This window comes from Neofelis nebulosa, chromosome 7, assembly GCF_028018385.1.
Source record: "Neofelis nebulosa isolate mNeoNeb1 chromosome 7, mNeoNeb1.pri, whole genome shotgun sequence".
In the NCBI taxonomy this organism is placed as follows: Eukaryota; Metazoa; Chordata; class Mammalia; order Carnivora; family Felidae; genus Neofelis; species Neofelis nebulosa.
Window position 1 is genome coordinate 37,404,919 of NC_080788.1, and position 15,309 is coordinate 37,420,227.

A 15,309-nucleotide genomic window follows, 5' to 3' on the forward strand; every position below is an offset into this window, starting at 1 on the left:
AAGGGAAGGGGGTGGTGAGGAAAAAGCAGCTCAAGGTCGCAGACTAGGTCAAGGGCTGGGCTGGGCTGGGACGGGAACCTGGATCCAGCTTCTTCCCAGCTACTCTGGGCAGGCCACCTCAGAGGAAGGAGGTGTGGTGAGCGCCCTCCTCTGGATGCTTCTTGGTGGCAGCTGAGCTGGGGCAGGGCGGAGGCCAGGCTGCTCTTCCCAGCCTCCTTTCTCCTATACTTGGGGCGTTTCAGATCCTGACTCTTTCGTGTGCCTGCTTTGCCATGAAGTCCTGGTGCCCATGGTTGGGTCATTAATTCCGGGGTGGCGTGGGAGGTGGCAGAAGGGACCCAGCTCAGGAAAAATGGGCCTGATAGGAAGGCCATCAACTGCCACCTGCTGGCTGGATTCAAGCTCCCAGCAGACTCTTTCTGGTCTTGGAATCTTGCCTTAATCGCTGTGACCTTGAAATCCCAAATCTCTGTCCACAGGGTCTCCATCGCCCTCCTCCCACTTGAGGCCTGACCCTTTTCACTGCCCCATTTCCCTCACTGGGCCCGTTAACCCTACTCATACTAACATCCCAGCCCCAGGACACATATGTATATGCAGAGGGCTCTGGCAAGGGGCAATGCTTAACCCGAAGGGACTATGTGCTAATGGGGGACAGCAGGCAATGCGGCAGCCACGTCTAAGGGAGGGGCTCTGAGCCAGGAGCTTTGTAGAACCTCTCAGACCTGACCTCCCCTTTGTCAAGTAAGGCTGACCCATTTGTGTTTGTTACCGAATTAAAATTCCAAAGAAAGATGGGCTGCAGGTTGTTTCCAAATAGAAACACACATGCACAGAGAACAGAGAGCTTCTGCCAACATCCCAGACAGGGCCCACTTCCCCTCCCTGCTCCACACGCCCTTTGGAGGAAAAGGATCTGGTAATGCTTCCTGTGGTGGAGGTTAAGTGTCTGCTCCTGCTCCGGGCAGCCCCTGTCTGTGCGTGCAGCCCTTCCCAGCAGTAAGGCTGAGAAGCAGGAGCCTTGTGGCGGGAATGTTTTCAATATGAAGTCATTTCCCACAGTGAAGAAGCTCCCACATCCCACACGGTCCACTGGCAACCTGGGAAGTTTGCTCTGTGCCAGAAGAGAGTCTAAAAATGCCCCAAGCCCATCTTGGGATCTCAGGAATCTAGCTGGAAGAGAACCCAGGAGACAACAAATCCCCAAACAACTGCCTACCCCACACGGAAGCCAGCAGAAGGTGAAGCTCATTCCAGCTTCCAGGGGCTCTGTGTCCCACTGGGTGACATGATGCCCACAGACTGACCGCTGGTTGAGCCCTTAAGGGCAGGCCTGGTTCTTTCCTGTTGTTGGGTTTCCAGAGCCCAGGACTGAGTAAATTCAGCTACTCGGCGTGTGTTAGACGCTTGAAAATTCAAGCAGGTGTTGGGGGCTGGGGAGGGGCAGGGCAAGGGCTTCTAGGCATGTCCAGGAGGGACCTGTCCGTAGAAGAGAAGGGAGGTCAGCCTAAGATGTCCTCACCTGGAGAAAAGAAGGGAGCAGGCACATGGTGGGGAACACAGCAGTAGAAACCTGTTCAAAGACCCTGTCCTACATTGTTACGGTTATCAAAGCAATGTGGTGGGCGAGGCCGTAACTGGAAAGAGGGATCAGCGTAACAGACCAGGCACGGAGTATTTTCTAGTATATGAAGACCTGAAGGATATAAAGACAACCAATGAGAAAGTGATGGGCTGTTCAACAATGCAATTGGGAAAATGGGCTACTCTGGGAGGGGTGGGGGAAATCACATCTGACCCTGACCTTGGACAATTTCCCATGATAAGTAGTGATTAAAGAGCCATCCAGTTAGGCTCAGAATTGGGGATTCGGTGGGATAGAGGCACACATGAGACAGATCTCCTTGTCTGTTCTCCTGCTCCCTTGGACCCGGGGAGGGTGATGTCTTGGTCAAGGTAGAATGTATCCTCCTCAGCATATCCCAGCCAGGAGACGGAACTCTCAGTAACTCACGGCGACCTTGATATTTTTTCCAAGCCCAGGACTTCGTGAATTGATCTAGAGCAGAAACTCTAGGGGTGTCTTTCTTCAAACTCATGTTTAGCAAAAGTACTTTCCTGCACCCAAATCTGCATATGATACTGTTCTGCTGTTTCTCTTCTCCTGACATATTTCTTGTTTGCACTACTTATGCTGGATGCTGGGGGCTCTTGGAGATTTGTCCCATTCTCTCGACTGCTGGCATAATGGAAACTTAAGTGTTAGACCGGGAAGGAACCTTAAAATTGTCCTATTCCCTCATTTTCTAGAAAGAGAGAGTGAGGTCCAGAGAGGAGTAGCAAATTACTCAATGTCGCACAGCCCGTCAGAGGCAGATCTGGGCTTGGACCACCCCGCCAGTCCCCGGCATACTGCCCAATGCTTCTCTGCAGCCCTTTGCCATTTCCTCTCCAGCCCTCTTTTCTAAGACTTTCCTTGCTTTCCCGTGGCTCTTCTGAGTTCCCTATGGCATCCACACTGCTACACGTCTCTCCACTTAGCTGCCTGACTACTCTGCTCCGTGACAATCCTGGCTTGGTGAGACAGTGTCTCCCAGAGGCCTGGCGGCTCCCGCCCTTCTCCCCTTGTCTCATGATGGGTCCCCGGCCCTCCTCTCAGAACAGATTCTGCTCGACGCTGAGCCTGGCTGGCGGACCGGAAGCATGTGCGTCTTCTGGCTCCGGGCTCAGAAGATCTGTGTCTTCCCTACTATACCAGCTGAATGACCTTGAACGTGTCATTGCTCTGGATTTGACAGCTCTTCTTGAAAATGGAAATGATATTAGACCATAGCAGCTAGGGCTGCTTTGTAAACTGGGAGGCATCCTTCCAGTGTAAGACATCGGTGTCCCCCAGCCTCAACACAGGGCTTCATCCAGAGTGGATGCTTACCGAGTATCTGGAGAACAGTGGTTCTCAACTGGGGGTGATGTTCACATCCTAGGGGACACTGGGTCATATCTGGAGACATTTTTGTTCATCACCACTGGGGAGGGGTTGCTATGGCATCTGACGGGTCCTGCTAAATATCTTACAGTGAATAGGACGGCCCTCACAGAAAAGAATTATCTGGCCCCAGATGTCAGTTAGTGCTGCTTCAGAAGCCTTGCTGTAGATGAACAAAAGTGTCACATTATATCTGTAGATACAGACGTGGCTCGTTGTTCCAGGAAGGCAAGGAGCTGTGGCTGGGAAGCGGACCATCAAGATACCATGGTGACCAAGGGCAGGAGCCACTGGAGTTAAATGAGATGGTCGTGCCCGGGTGTGAGAAGTTGAAAACATTTTATTTCAATTCTATCCTTGGGAGGCAGCATAAATAATCACAAAAGACCACAAAGGTCACCGGGGAAGAAAAAAACGGTCAAGAAGTGTGAGGAGATGAGAGGGGACACTGTCTAGCTGCAGGGGGTGGAGGGCGAGGAGACCCTGCTTTAGCTGGCGGAGAGGGTGGAGGGTTCTTGGAGGAAAAGCCCAAGGGGTGGGGCTTTCCCCGCCCAGGTCACCTGTCGGGGGGGGGGGGGGGCGCGCTTAGGGAACCCTGGCCTCTGTGGATGGATGTGCTGCAGGGCGGCCAAGGGACAAGCAGGTGTGGGGGCATAATGCTAACGAGAGAGGAGTGGACACCCGTTTCTTGACCCCCCCCAGGCCAGATCTCACCCCCAGACTGTGGCTTTTCTGAGAGCAGTGTTTATAGACTCGGTGGGTAGTGGGCAATGAAGGGAGAAAACAAGGGAAGAAAAAAGAAAATGTGTAGAAGACCAAATGAAATCTGGCGTCTCAAAGAGTTGCGTGACCTTGGGCCACTCCTGTTTTCCTCATCTGCAAAATGGAGGGAGGATGCTCCCTCCTTCTTGGAGCGGATGTGAGGCTCAACTGAGACCCTACGTGTCAAAGAACCGCGTAAACTTTAAAGTGCTATACGGACGCGAGGGGCTGTGGTCGTTCTACAAGTGTAAGGCCGAAAGTGGCTGAGACACAAGCGGTGAGGGGCACACGTGGAGCAGCCCTCAAGTGGTCAGACCCCTGCTCTGCCTTCCCCAGGGCCGAGCTCCACCCCTCTCAGCCTCAGCTTCCAGGAGGAAGAGGCCTCATCTGAGGGAGTCACCTGGGGAGTGAGAGCAGCAGGTGGGGGCCAGGAGGGTAGAGGGGCACTGAGTGTGGAGGGCCTCAACTAGGCAGTGTGATACATTGGCATTACTGGTGTTGGGCAGACGGGAGCAGTGGCTTCCGGCTCTCATTCTCCACAGAGACCTGGGCACTGGCGAAGCCCCTGTGGGACCCGCCTCGTGACGCACTGGGAAGGGCCCTGGCCCGGAGTCTGGATACACTGGGTCCTGGTCCTGGGCCAACTGTTGACCTTCCGGGTGACTTAGTAAGTCACTTCCCCAATGCAACCCTCAGTTCTGTCCTTTGTGAAACGGGGACACTATTCCCTACCCTGCCTACCTCACAAGTTAAATGGGAGAAGGGTGTTCCAAGAGCTTTGAAGAGAATCATGGGAAGGCAAGGGGTCATTATGGCCTTGGCGAGCAATCCTCTTAATTCCCTGAAGACAAGAGAGGGGGGCGAGAGACAGAAAGGAGCCGGGCTGCTTGCAACCCTTGTCAGGTGAGTGAGCCTTGTGGGGCTGGCTGCAGGGGAAGAAAGGGAGGTGCGGGGAGGGGAGGCAAAACAGCTGATGCCTGTTAATCCAGCCCTTTCTGTGCAGTCCAGCGGGGATGTTGGGAGCCCCAGCGGGGAGTGCCGAGACGTCCCAGCGACAAAAGTTCAAGTTCTGTGAGTACTGGGGGTCCTGGCCTCCCCCTCTGCTCCCTGGTCCATTGAGGACACCCCTCAGGGAGCCCGTGCTCTTTGCCCCGCAGGGGAGAAGCTGGCTCCTGGGGTGGCCGCCAAAGGGTGGGTCTCCAGGAGAGGCTGGGGACTTTATTAGCATGAGGTCAAGAGATCAAAGGTCAGCTTCCAGTCCTGGAGGCGGCAGGTGGGGTCCTCAGGCTGTCCCCAGCTCCAGTCCCGGCTATGTCCCTGGGGTCACCGGAGAAGGGGAAGTTAAGGGACGAGTAGAAACCACGGAGAGATCGGAGGTCAGCTTAGAAGGCAGCCCAGCCGGCGAGCTAACAGTTCTTGGGGCTGTTGCGCAAGTTTTTCAGTTCCAGCTGCAGCTGCCGAATGCGGATGTCCTTCTGGGCCAGCTCTTCTTTCAACCGCCGGATCTCATCCTGCTGCCGGAAGAACATTCGGAGGAGCTGGGGTGGAGGAAGAGAGGGGCCAGGCGGCCGGGAGAGAGCAGGTGAGAAGGCAATTTCCTGAGTGGGTATCGTGCCCGCCCCTGTTCCCCGTCAGCCTCTGCCCTTCTCTCCCAGGCCTCCCCCTGCCCCCGCTTTAGTCCCCGGAGGCTCTTGTCCCTGCAGCATGCCCTTCTGTGGACCCAGCTCATGGCTCCGACTTCCCTGGGGAGGTATGAGAGAGTCCACATGGGCCCCTTTCCCACATATCTCAAGCTTACCCTTTTAGGGGGGCGGACATAATACTCTTACTTGCCATTTGGAACGGGGACCTTTATTATTATTAATTTTAAAATGTTTATTCAGTTTTGGGACAGAGAGAGAAAGCCAGCGGGGAGGGGCAGAGAGAGAGAGGGAGACAGAGGATCTGAATCGGGCTCTGCACTGACAGCACAGAGCCCGATGCGGGACTTGAACTCGTGAACTGTGGGGTCATGACCTGAGCTGAAGTCAGACGCTTAACTGACGGAGGCACCCAGGTGCCCCATATTATTATTATTTTTTAAGTAGGCTTCAAGCGCAACGTGGGGCTTGAACTCACGACGCTGAGATTAAGAATCATATGTTCTATCCACTAAGCCAGCCAGGCACTGGCTTTCAGATTCCCCTGAAAGGGAACCTTTCTAAAAGTCTTTTTTTTTTTTTTTTTTTTTTTTTTTTTTTTTTTTTTTTTCTTTCTTTCTTTCTTTCTTTCTTTCTTTCTTTCTTTCTTTCTTCCTTCCTTCCCTCCTTTCTTTCTTTCTTTCTTCCTTCCTTCCTTCCTTCCTTCCTTCCTTCCTTCCTTCCTTTCATTCTTTCTTTCTCCCCTGAAAGGGAAGTCTTTTTTTTTTTAATCTTTCTTTCTTTCTTTCTTTCTTTTATGTTTATTTTTGAAAGAGACAGAGACAGAATGCGAGTGGGTTAGGGGCAGAGAGAGAGGGAGACACACAAGCAGAAGCAGGCCCCAGGCTCCGAGCTGTCAGCACAGAGCCTGATGAGGGGCTCGAACTCACGAACCGTGGGATCTGGACCTAAGCCGAAGTCGGACGCTTAATCGACTGAGCCACCCAGGCGCCCCTATGATTCTTTCTTTAACTGACTTTTTTTTTTTTTTTTTTTAAATCAAATCAGTACCGGTTACATCTGTTCAGAGGGATGATGTGCTATTTGCCCCTGTGCTAAATGATTCCACACACTCCTGTGGCTTCCAAGTTCTCGAATATTCTTTGCCTAACCTTTTGGTCAGGTTTCGTTTAGAAGAGAAAACAGCCGTACTGAAGTGTAATTCACATACCATAAATGCCACTCATTTTAAGTGTACAATTAGCAACAGCAAATTTTAGTACAATTGGGTGAAATGAATTTTAGCAACATTCAGAGGTGTATAACTGTAAGTCTTCTCTTCTGTGCCACATTTCCAGTTTCTCTTCATACTTAGACCACCGTGTCCACCATTTACAGCCTACATGTCTAACCGGTTGATCCCAATCGGCGGCGGTGGTTAAAATTGGGGGTAAACCCAGAGTCAGCAGGCTCTGAGCGAGTTTCTTCACCGTAAGGAAGGTTCATGAGCTTTAGTGCAGGTTGTGGTATCTGTGTCGCCCGCTCAGAGACCCTTGAAACCTTTCCTCCAGGTCGGTTTTGGTTCATACAAATCAGTCGTAGCTCAATGTTACTTGATTTCACCGCTGCTCACCCCTGCCTCTTCCACGCTGGGTACTAGAACCGACCTCAGGCTCTTGTTATGGCCCACCTGGACTATCGCAGCAACTCTCCTACCTCTACCTTCTCAGTGTGCTTAAAAAGTGGTTTTTTTTTTAAGTGGAAAATGCCAAATATATACTAGGGTGGAAAGAACCGCGCTAGGAGCCTCCAAGAACTCGTCAACTGGCTTCAAGAAAGAACACGTGACCATTTTTGCTTCATCTCTACTCCTACCCAATTCACCTGTCCCACTGCCTCCAGGGATTATTTTGAAGCAAATCTCATTTATCCCATGATTCCACCCAACCCTAGGCATCGGAACATCCCCCTACAATGGTACGAAACATATCTTATAGCAATTGTCAGTCTGTCTTTCAAATTTCCCTTCAAGACTGTGAGGTCCCAGAGGTCAGGAATAGTCTTCGTTTGACAAATAATAGTGATGATCGTTAAGTTGGTGTGACAAGAAACCTCCAAGATGGCCGCTGTGTTATCCCCTCCCCTCAAGGGTGGACTGGGCCTAGTAACTTGCTTCAAATGAATAGAAAAAGGCAGAAGTGATGGTCTGTCATTTTCAAAAAAACTATGACTTCCATCTTGGACACCTTCTCTTGCTCACTCCGAGGGATACCAGCTGCCACGCTGTGAGCTGCCCTACGGAGAGGTCCATACGGTAAGGACCTGAGGGAGGCCTCTGGCTGATAGCCCACGAGGAACCGAAACCCTCTGTCCAACAACCTGTGAGTGAATGCGTCCTTCCAGCAACCATGCGAATGAACTCAGAAGCAGCTCCTTTCACAGCTGAGCCTTCAGATGTGACAGCAGCCCAGCTGACAGTTTAACCACACGGCCTCATGACAGACCTTGAGCCATGGGCGTCCATCATGAGATACTATGAGATAATAAAGGTTTGTGGGTTTAAGAACTAAGTTTTGGGGTGATGTTTGACACAGCAATAGATACCTGATACAGTTAGCCTCATTGAGCACTGAATATGGGCCGGGAAGAGTGCTAGACTCTTAGAAAATACCTCTTTAATGCTCACCGCATTTCATATCCCCATTTTACCACAAGAAAGGTCAGAAAACTTGCTCGGGCACAGCCAGGAAACGGCCGAGCCCGGAATCAAAAGCAGTGGAGTCCAAGTAGTCATCTCTACTCCAGTGGCAACGAGCCACGTGCCTGGCACAGGGCAGCCATCTGTGAACCCTGGCTGGGCTGAACTCAGTCCCTGGTATTGACACCAGGGACGGGGGGTACCGTTGAAAGGAGAAGCCTTCGGGGGGCATGGGTAAGACCCAGCTATGGCTGTCCCTGGATGACCTACCCTCCTTCTAAATGATACAGAGAGTACTTTCATAAACACAGCCTCTTCCCCGCCAAACAGGAAATTGTCAGACCCCGTCGCTGCCGCGGTGCCAGGGAGGAAGGCCGCGCTGTAATGCCTGAGGCCAGGCTTTCCTCTGTTAGCCAGGAATTTATAACTCCCGGAACAGCAAATGACAGCGACGTTCCGAAACGGATTCATGAGCCACAGAACTGCGTGGGCTAGTGAATGCGAGGGCTGGGGGTGGGGCATCAATATTGCTACCACATCCCAGCCTCTATTTACTGGGGTCAGAGGCAACGGAAGCCAATAGCAGGCTACTTATGGCATTTGTCACAGAAAGAAAAATGCCCCAGATGGAGTCGGCTTAAAGGCCTGCAGCCCATAATTGAAATGTAAAGGTCTCGCTCTTCTAGGACCTGTGGAGGTAATAACTTATATTCCTTACCTCGTTCTCTGTCCTGGGTGGGACATTCTCTAATAAATCTATTCCATTGACCACAACGCTCTTCTTTTCTTTGATGGGAGCCTTAAATACCATTTTTGAGGACTTCTTATAGCCTTCCTTCAAAGACATGAGCACGGGATCTACGAAAGGCAAGGGAAACGTTCACACTGGCAGGTTGGTCGAGTGTCGAGTGATGGTGTTTTTCATTCACACCATCCTTGGCAGCTGGCCGAGCGTGGGGGAGTCGAGCAGAGGCCATGCAAAGGGGAAATGGGTGAACTCGAGTGAAGGCAAAAGCTGCAGTCTCGAAGCCTCTTCCGGGAAGCCCACCCGCACGGTACCTCGGTTGATGCCCCCCAGCCATTCATCAGGGGTCAGAGCTGGCTCCGTGCCTGGCGTCATGGGGTAAATGTCTTCCTGGTAGGAATCCGACTGCAGTGAGGGGAGCAGAAGAGTGGACACATAGGGGCCGCTGTGAGAACCCCTGCTGTTCAGCAGCCGGTTCTCCTCGCTGACCTCCCGCCCAGCTCCCGCCGTCCCGCCTCCAAGCCTTTGCACTCAGGTGTCTCCCATGTGGAATCCCCACCCTGCATTCGTTAGCAAGCCAGACTGACCCCACCCTAGAACGGCCCCCAACTCCCACCCCAGATTGGGCCTGAAGACCCCAGTCCACAGGACCTTCTTCTGGGCTCCTCAGGCTTGCAGTCCATGGCGAACCAGCTAGGATTCAATGCGGGGGTCCCTTTGGAGCCCAGCATGGCCCCACTCACCCTCCGGGGTACGATCATGGAGATGGGCTCAATCAGGCCCTTGAGAGTCACCAGCTTGTAGAAGCGGAACACCTCGCAAGCCGACACATCCAGCCCGTGCTTGGGCATGACCCCTGTGGACAGGCACACGTGGCTCCATGGGGTCCCAGGGATCCCCGTCAGCACCCCTCCTCCCCAGTGTCCTTGATCAAGAGTGTCCTTGAGCACTTAGGTCTGGAGGCAATGCTCTATGCTGAGGGCAGCAGGTGGACCGGGGGCTTCTTGAGTCAGACCCTGTCTCTAAGTAGTAAGGTCTCAAATAAGCCAGTCCTACCTCACCAGGGTGCATGCTTTCGAAATGGGGCCTTTTATAACTGGAAGGGGCTGTTGGGATAGTTTAGTCTATTCCATTCTTTTCATAGATGAAACTCCTAAGGGTCTAGGGGAAGGGGCTTGCCCCAGGTCACAGAGTATGGCTGGGGCAGAGCCACAGAAGCCTGTCACCTTTTTTGTTTCTTTTTTTAAGGTTTTTAAAAAATGTTTATTTATTTATGAGAGAGAGAGAGAGAGAGGGAGAGCTGGGGAGGGGCAGAGACAGGAAAACAGAGAATGCGAAGCGGGCTCTGTATTGTCAGTGCAAAGCCTGACGTGGGGTTCGAACCCACAAACCGTGAGGTCATGACCTGGGCCGAAGTCGGATGCTCACGGATGCTCAACCCCCTGAGCCACCCAGGCGCCCTGAGCCTGTCACCTAAAATAAACTAGCTCCCCTAAGCCTCTGTGTTTCTGGTCCTCAGAGAGAACAAAGGAGAGAGAACCCTTTCTCCACACACCCTAGAGCCCGAGACTGCTGTCGAGTTGTGTATCTATGACTGACAGGGTGTGCATGCCCGGTGCATGTATTATCCGTGTGTCCCCACTCGCCACAGCATTCCTAACGGCTGCCTCTACTCGACGCCCACCGAGGAAGCAGTGTGGTGTGGGGTTAGGAACACAAGCTTTGGGGTCGGACACACCTGGTTCTGAGTCCTGACTCTGCCCCTCTTTCTGGTTGGGAAGGACTTGGGTAGATCACTGCCTCTCTGAAGGCTTCAGGTTCCTTGGCGCGTTAGAGGAGAACAGTATGACCCTTCACGAGATGGTCAGGGGATTGGGCCAGAAGATGCTCATTGACTGCCTGCCACCCTCATGAGCGCAGGGGATGTTAGTTTCTTCTTCCGTGATGTGAACAGGAGTTAAGGTTGCAGCTCTCCTTGACTGGAATGGAGGTCTGCTCTTCCAGATACAGGAATTCTAGGAGCCGCAGGGAAGTACTATCATGGTACCCAGGGGGGATTTAGAGCCAGTAGGGCCGGTTTTGAATTCTGGCTCTGCCATGCAGGATCTAGGTGACCTGCCCGGGGTGAGTCACCCAGCCACTCTGAACCTGTGAAAGGTGCCTGGCTCATGGCAGATGCTTTGCAGTGGCCGCAGGTGACGGGGGCGAGGAGAGACAGTTCTCCTTGGTTCCTCTCTCCTCCTCAAGTCCTGCTGACTCGACTTCCTAAACACCTGGATTCATCTTCTCCCCATCTTCCCGCCTCCTCCTTAGTTACCATCCTTTTCCTGCCGCCTCCTTAGTTACCATCGTTTCTTGGCTAGAAGTCCACAGTGGCCTCCAAACCAGTCTCGCTGCCTCCCTCCTGTCCTTTCAAAATCCGTTCTCCCTACAGAAGCCAGAGCAATCTTGGACTAACATTTCAGATTGCGTCATGCTGTCCCATCTCCCACCCGCCTGCTTAAGACAAAGAAAGGCCTCCAGTGGGTTCCCAGTAAAACCCAAACTCCTTCCCCTGTGTGATGGATGGCTGTATGTATCAGTGGGCTCAGGAAAGAAGATTGCCCTCCCCTTCCAATCCGTTGAGGGTCTGAATACAACAAAAGGCAGAGGAGGGAGGAAGTCACCCCTTTTGTCCCTGCCTCATTGTTTGAGTTGGGACAGCTCCTGTCACCTTCTCCTGTCCTTAGACTGGGATTCACACCATCAGCTTTCCTGGTTCTCAGATCTTCGGACGTGGACCGAACGTCACCTCCAGCTTTCCTGGGTCTCCAGGAAGCCAGCAGATCTGTTTCTCTGAAGACCCCTCGTGATTATACCTTTCTAACCCATCTCATGGCATCCGGCCCCTGCCCTAAGCTCCAGATTCATGTCCCAAGCCTCTCCCCATCTTCTGCCATGTCACAGAGTCCACGCTTAGTCACCCGGACCTCCGTTCTGTTTCTAGAATATGCCAGGCTCATTCCTGCCCCAGGGACTTTGCATCGATGATCCTTCCTGCTGGTCCTACTCTTCCTCTTTCCTGCTTTTCAGATCTCAGCCTAAAAGGTCACCTCCACGGCGAGGCCTTCCTTGACTACCTGGCCTAAAATAGCCCCCAGTCGCTCCCTGTTCTATTGCCTCATTTGATTCTCTGCCTAGACCTTACTACCATCCAGTATTTTCCTTCCTTAGGTGTTGATTGTCTGTCTCCCTTCCATGGAATGTGAGATCCCAAGAGGAAGGCGGGGTCTGCACTGTTTCCCACTGAGTCTAGAGGCTGCCACATGGCTGATACCCAGTAAGTGTTTGTTGAACGACGGTGTGAAAGGGCAGGAGGAGCCAGGTGTTTGGCCAGGTGCTCTCCATCTAAGCTTTACAATAGCCCTGAAAGGTAGGCTTGATTTTTCCCTGAAATTGAGCCCCAGAAGGGTGAGCTATACATTTGAGCCAGAACGTCGACCTAGGTCTGACTCTACAGTCCAGGATGCTTTTTATTCTACTTGACGAAGAGGTGACAGTGAGGAGGAGGAGGAGACGACAGAGTCGGGAAGGGGTGAAGTCAATGGAATGGTCACTGGGCCTATCTCAGGGCCGCCATCTTGCTGCCAGTCACTGAGGTGGGCTCTCGGGCCCTTCCGGCACTGATGGTCTGGAAGCTGGCTCTCAGGCTGTATCCGTAGCACCGGATCCCCAGAGGGAACAAGCCAGACTCGGGCTCCGAGGTAAGGAGGGAACGGGGCCCCCGAAGAAACTTCTTCCAACGGGCTGATTCTGACCCCAAACAGGAAGTTGCTGAACCGTATGCAATATGAAACTTTTGCTGTAAGACTTTAGCGGTGGTAGAACGTGGGGTGTGAAGAACTCACTACGCTCCATCAATTCTGGACCCTCTGAAGGATTTGCTTAGAGGCTGGGGAGCCTGGGGGTGCAGGGATGGGGACACCCTGGGACTTCCTCCTGTCCTCTCAGGCAGGGACAGAGCTGCTCCTGGAGACTGGGGTCCTGGCTTCCTAAAGGCTTCAGGAAAGTGTCTGGACCCAGAATTTTCTCTGACCTTTAGTTTTTCAACCGCCTTACAAGAGTTCAGAGCCACTTGGAGTGCCAGTATCCCCATCTGCAAATGGGAATGAAGCCAGTGTGGGCTGCTGATGACCAGAGGTGATGGAGGATGTCAGGCACCATGGAATGACAGTCAGTCAGGTGGGTGGTGACAGGCTGGCGAAGAAGGGCAGGCGGACCTTCCCAGGGGCAACATCTGCAGGTTCTGACTGCCCATGAGCTGTGGGCTTCTGACTCTGATTTTCATTTAAAGGCAGGGGTGACCCATGAACCAAACATCCAGTCTCTTGTTCTATAGCATAACAGCCATGGAAGCCTCTGGACCCCCTTACCTAGGCCTTTCTGCGGGGCTGGGGAGCGGAACTCCATGAGGTAACTCAAGAAGGGCTTCTCAGTGCTGATCTCGTAGTACCGGATGTTTCCATCTCCCTGGGGGCAGGGAGAGAGGGAGGTGAGGAAAGTGGGGGCGGGGGTGGGCTGGGCTGAGCAGGCCCCGGTCCCGGGGGTCTGCTGCAGAAAGCCTCAGCGGTGGTCCGAAGACCAGGGAGACCTGGCTTCTAGACCCGTGGCCGGTCGTCACAGGAGACTTACGGGGGGTGATGGGGTGGAGGCGGTGTGTGCGTGTAGACAGCGTTTGTGATAGACGAGGCCATGTTTGCCAAAAAGCTCCCGGCAGGTGCTTTGAATGCCGTCATTAGTCACTGCCCTCTACACTTCAGGCTCTGAGCCTTATCCCGGTGTCCACCCACCCCAGTGCACCTCGGAGAGAACTGTCAGTCACTGACACTTCAGTAAGAATGAGTGTCAGACCTGAGGGCGGGTTTCGATGGAAGAGAGTGAGAGAGACGACCAGAGAGGTTAGCCTGGCTCTCCTCAGTGGGTAGGGCAGGAGCGGGGGACACAACGGTGGGGAAGGGGGTCTCCCAACAGGCTGCCCCAGCGCTCCCCACCCCCCAATCTTCGACTACCTTTCCAGCCAGGTAGAGCATGTGGGTGTCAGCATCGTAGAAAGGGAACAGGAGGCCCGACAGCCCATCAATTTCCTCCTCGATCAGGGGCATGGATAGGTCCTCCTGCAGGGAAGAAGGCCCATATCAGCTTACGTCCAGGCAGGACGGCCCCTTACCTTCCCCGACCCCAGCACAGCCCCCAGGACTACAACTCTTTCGTGTCACCGCCTGGCTTCCCCGTGGCTGACCTGGTCCCAGAGGGCGATTTGTCTCGTGTTCCACCTGGAGACCCCTGTCGTGAGCAGTCGCTTCATGTTTCCCAGGAACACCACTCGGTTCACTCTGTGGTTTTTGCAGTTTGCCTCCTGGCAGGGACAGAGAAAGCTGCTAAGCCACGGCCGCTGGATACTAGGAAACCGTAGTAGGCTCAATGGGGGCCCCCAAAAGATATGTCCATGCCTTAGTCCCTGGAGTCTGTGATATGGGGTCCTTAACTCCCCTGGATCACCTAAAGGTCACGGCGAGCATCCTTGTAAGAGGTGAGAGATACAGACACACAGAGGAGAAGGTGATGTGACTCCAGAGGCAGAGACTGGAGGATGTGGCTCCCAGCCAAGGAAGCCAGCAGCCATCAGAAGCTGGAAGAGGCGAGGAAGGGTTCTCTCCCAGAGCCTCCAGAGCTGAGAGAGAGCTGTAAGCCACTGTTTGTGGTGATTTGTCACAGCCGCCAGAGGAAGCCAGGTCAGGTGCTGTGGAGCAAGAGAGCCCTGGGACCAGGAGCCCAGGGAGCCCAGGGGACTCACGGGGTCACTTCTCAATAACTTGCTTCACCCAGGGCTCCTTCTAACAGGGCCAACCTCCACCTCCACTCCCCCTGCCTCTCGGCTCTTGTCCCTTCCTTCTCCTCCTAACATGCAACAGCCCTTTGCCTGCATGAGTCAGCATCAGGTCGGATACCAGAGGCTGGCGGGGTGGTGCAAAGACTCAGGCTGGCGTCACCTGCTCTGGATTTCAGTTCCATGTCTGTCAAAGAAGGGTGGCCTTGAGGAGTCCCACCCCTCTGGCCCGCGTCACGTCTGTGGGGTGGAGCTTGGGTTCTCAGCTCCTTAACTTCTTCTCCGCTCAGCATGGGTTCTGCACCCACCCCCCTCCCACCCCAGCTTTGTTTGAATTCTTTAAAAAAATTTTTTTAAATGTTCATTTATTTATTATTATTATTATATTATTTATATATAATTTATTGTCAAACTGGCTTCCATGCAGCACCCAGTGCTCATCCCAACAGGTGCCCTCCTCCATGCCCATCACCCGCTTTCCCCTCTCCCCCACCCCCGATTCCCCCTCAGTTTGTTCTCAGTATTTAAGGGTCTCTTATGGTTTGCCTCCTTCCCTCTCCGTAACTTCCCCCCCCTTCCCCTCCCCCATGGTCTTCTGTTAAGTTTCTCAGGATCCACATATAACTCTGCCCG

The 15,309-nt window shown here is 53.3% G+C and overlaps 1 protein-coding gene and 1 long non-coding RNA gene across 4 annotated transcripts in view; one reads left to right on the forward strand and one right to left on the reverse strand.

Annotated features, from left to right (window-relative positions):
* Positions 1-3,308: 3,308 nt before the first annotated feature.
* The window catches only part of CORO2B (coronin 2B), a 132,555-nt gene continuing 120,554 nt past the window's right edge, over positions 3,309-15,309 (reverse strand). For all 3 annotated transcript variants that reach the window (XM_058737256.1, XM_058737257.1, XM_058737255.1), the window contains 7 exons: positions 14,089-14,205; positions 13,859-13,963; positions 13,223-13,319; positions 9,554-9,666; positions 9,125-9,215; positions 8,784-8,923; positions 3,309-5,286 (listed from right to left, as the gene is read on the reverse strand). In XM_058737256.1, coding sequence (XP_058593239.1) covers positions 5,155-5,286; positions 8,784-8,923; positions 9,125-9,215; positions 9,554-9,666; positions 13,223-13,319; positions 13,859-13,963; positions 14,089-14,205 — 795 coding nt within the window. In that variant the 3' untranslated portion in view covers positions 3,309-5,154. The remainder of the gene's footprint in view (positions 5,287-8,783; positions 8,924-9,124; positions 9,216-9,553; positions 9,667-13,222; positions 13,320-13,858; positions 13,964-14,088; positions 14,206-15,309) is intronic.
* LOC131516364 (uncharacterized) lies at positions 5,203-7,937 on the forward strand. Its single transcript, XR_009264030.1, has 2 exons — positions 5,203-5,330; positions 7,127-7,937. It is a non-coding gene; the product is annotated as an uncharacterized LOC131516364 (long non-coding RNA).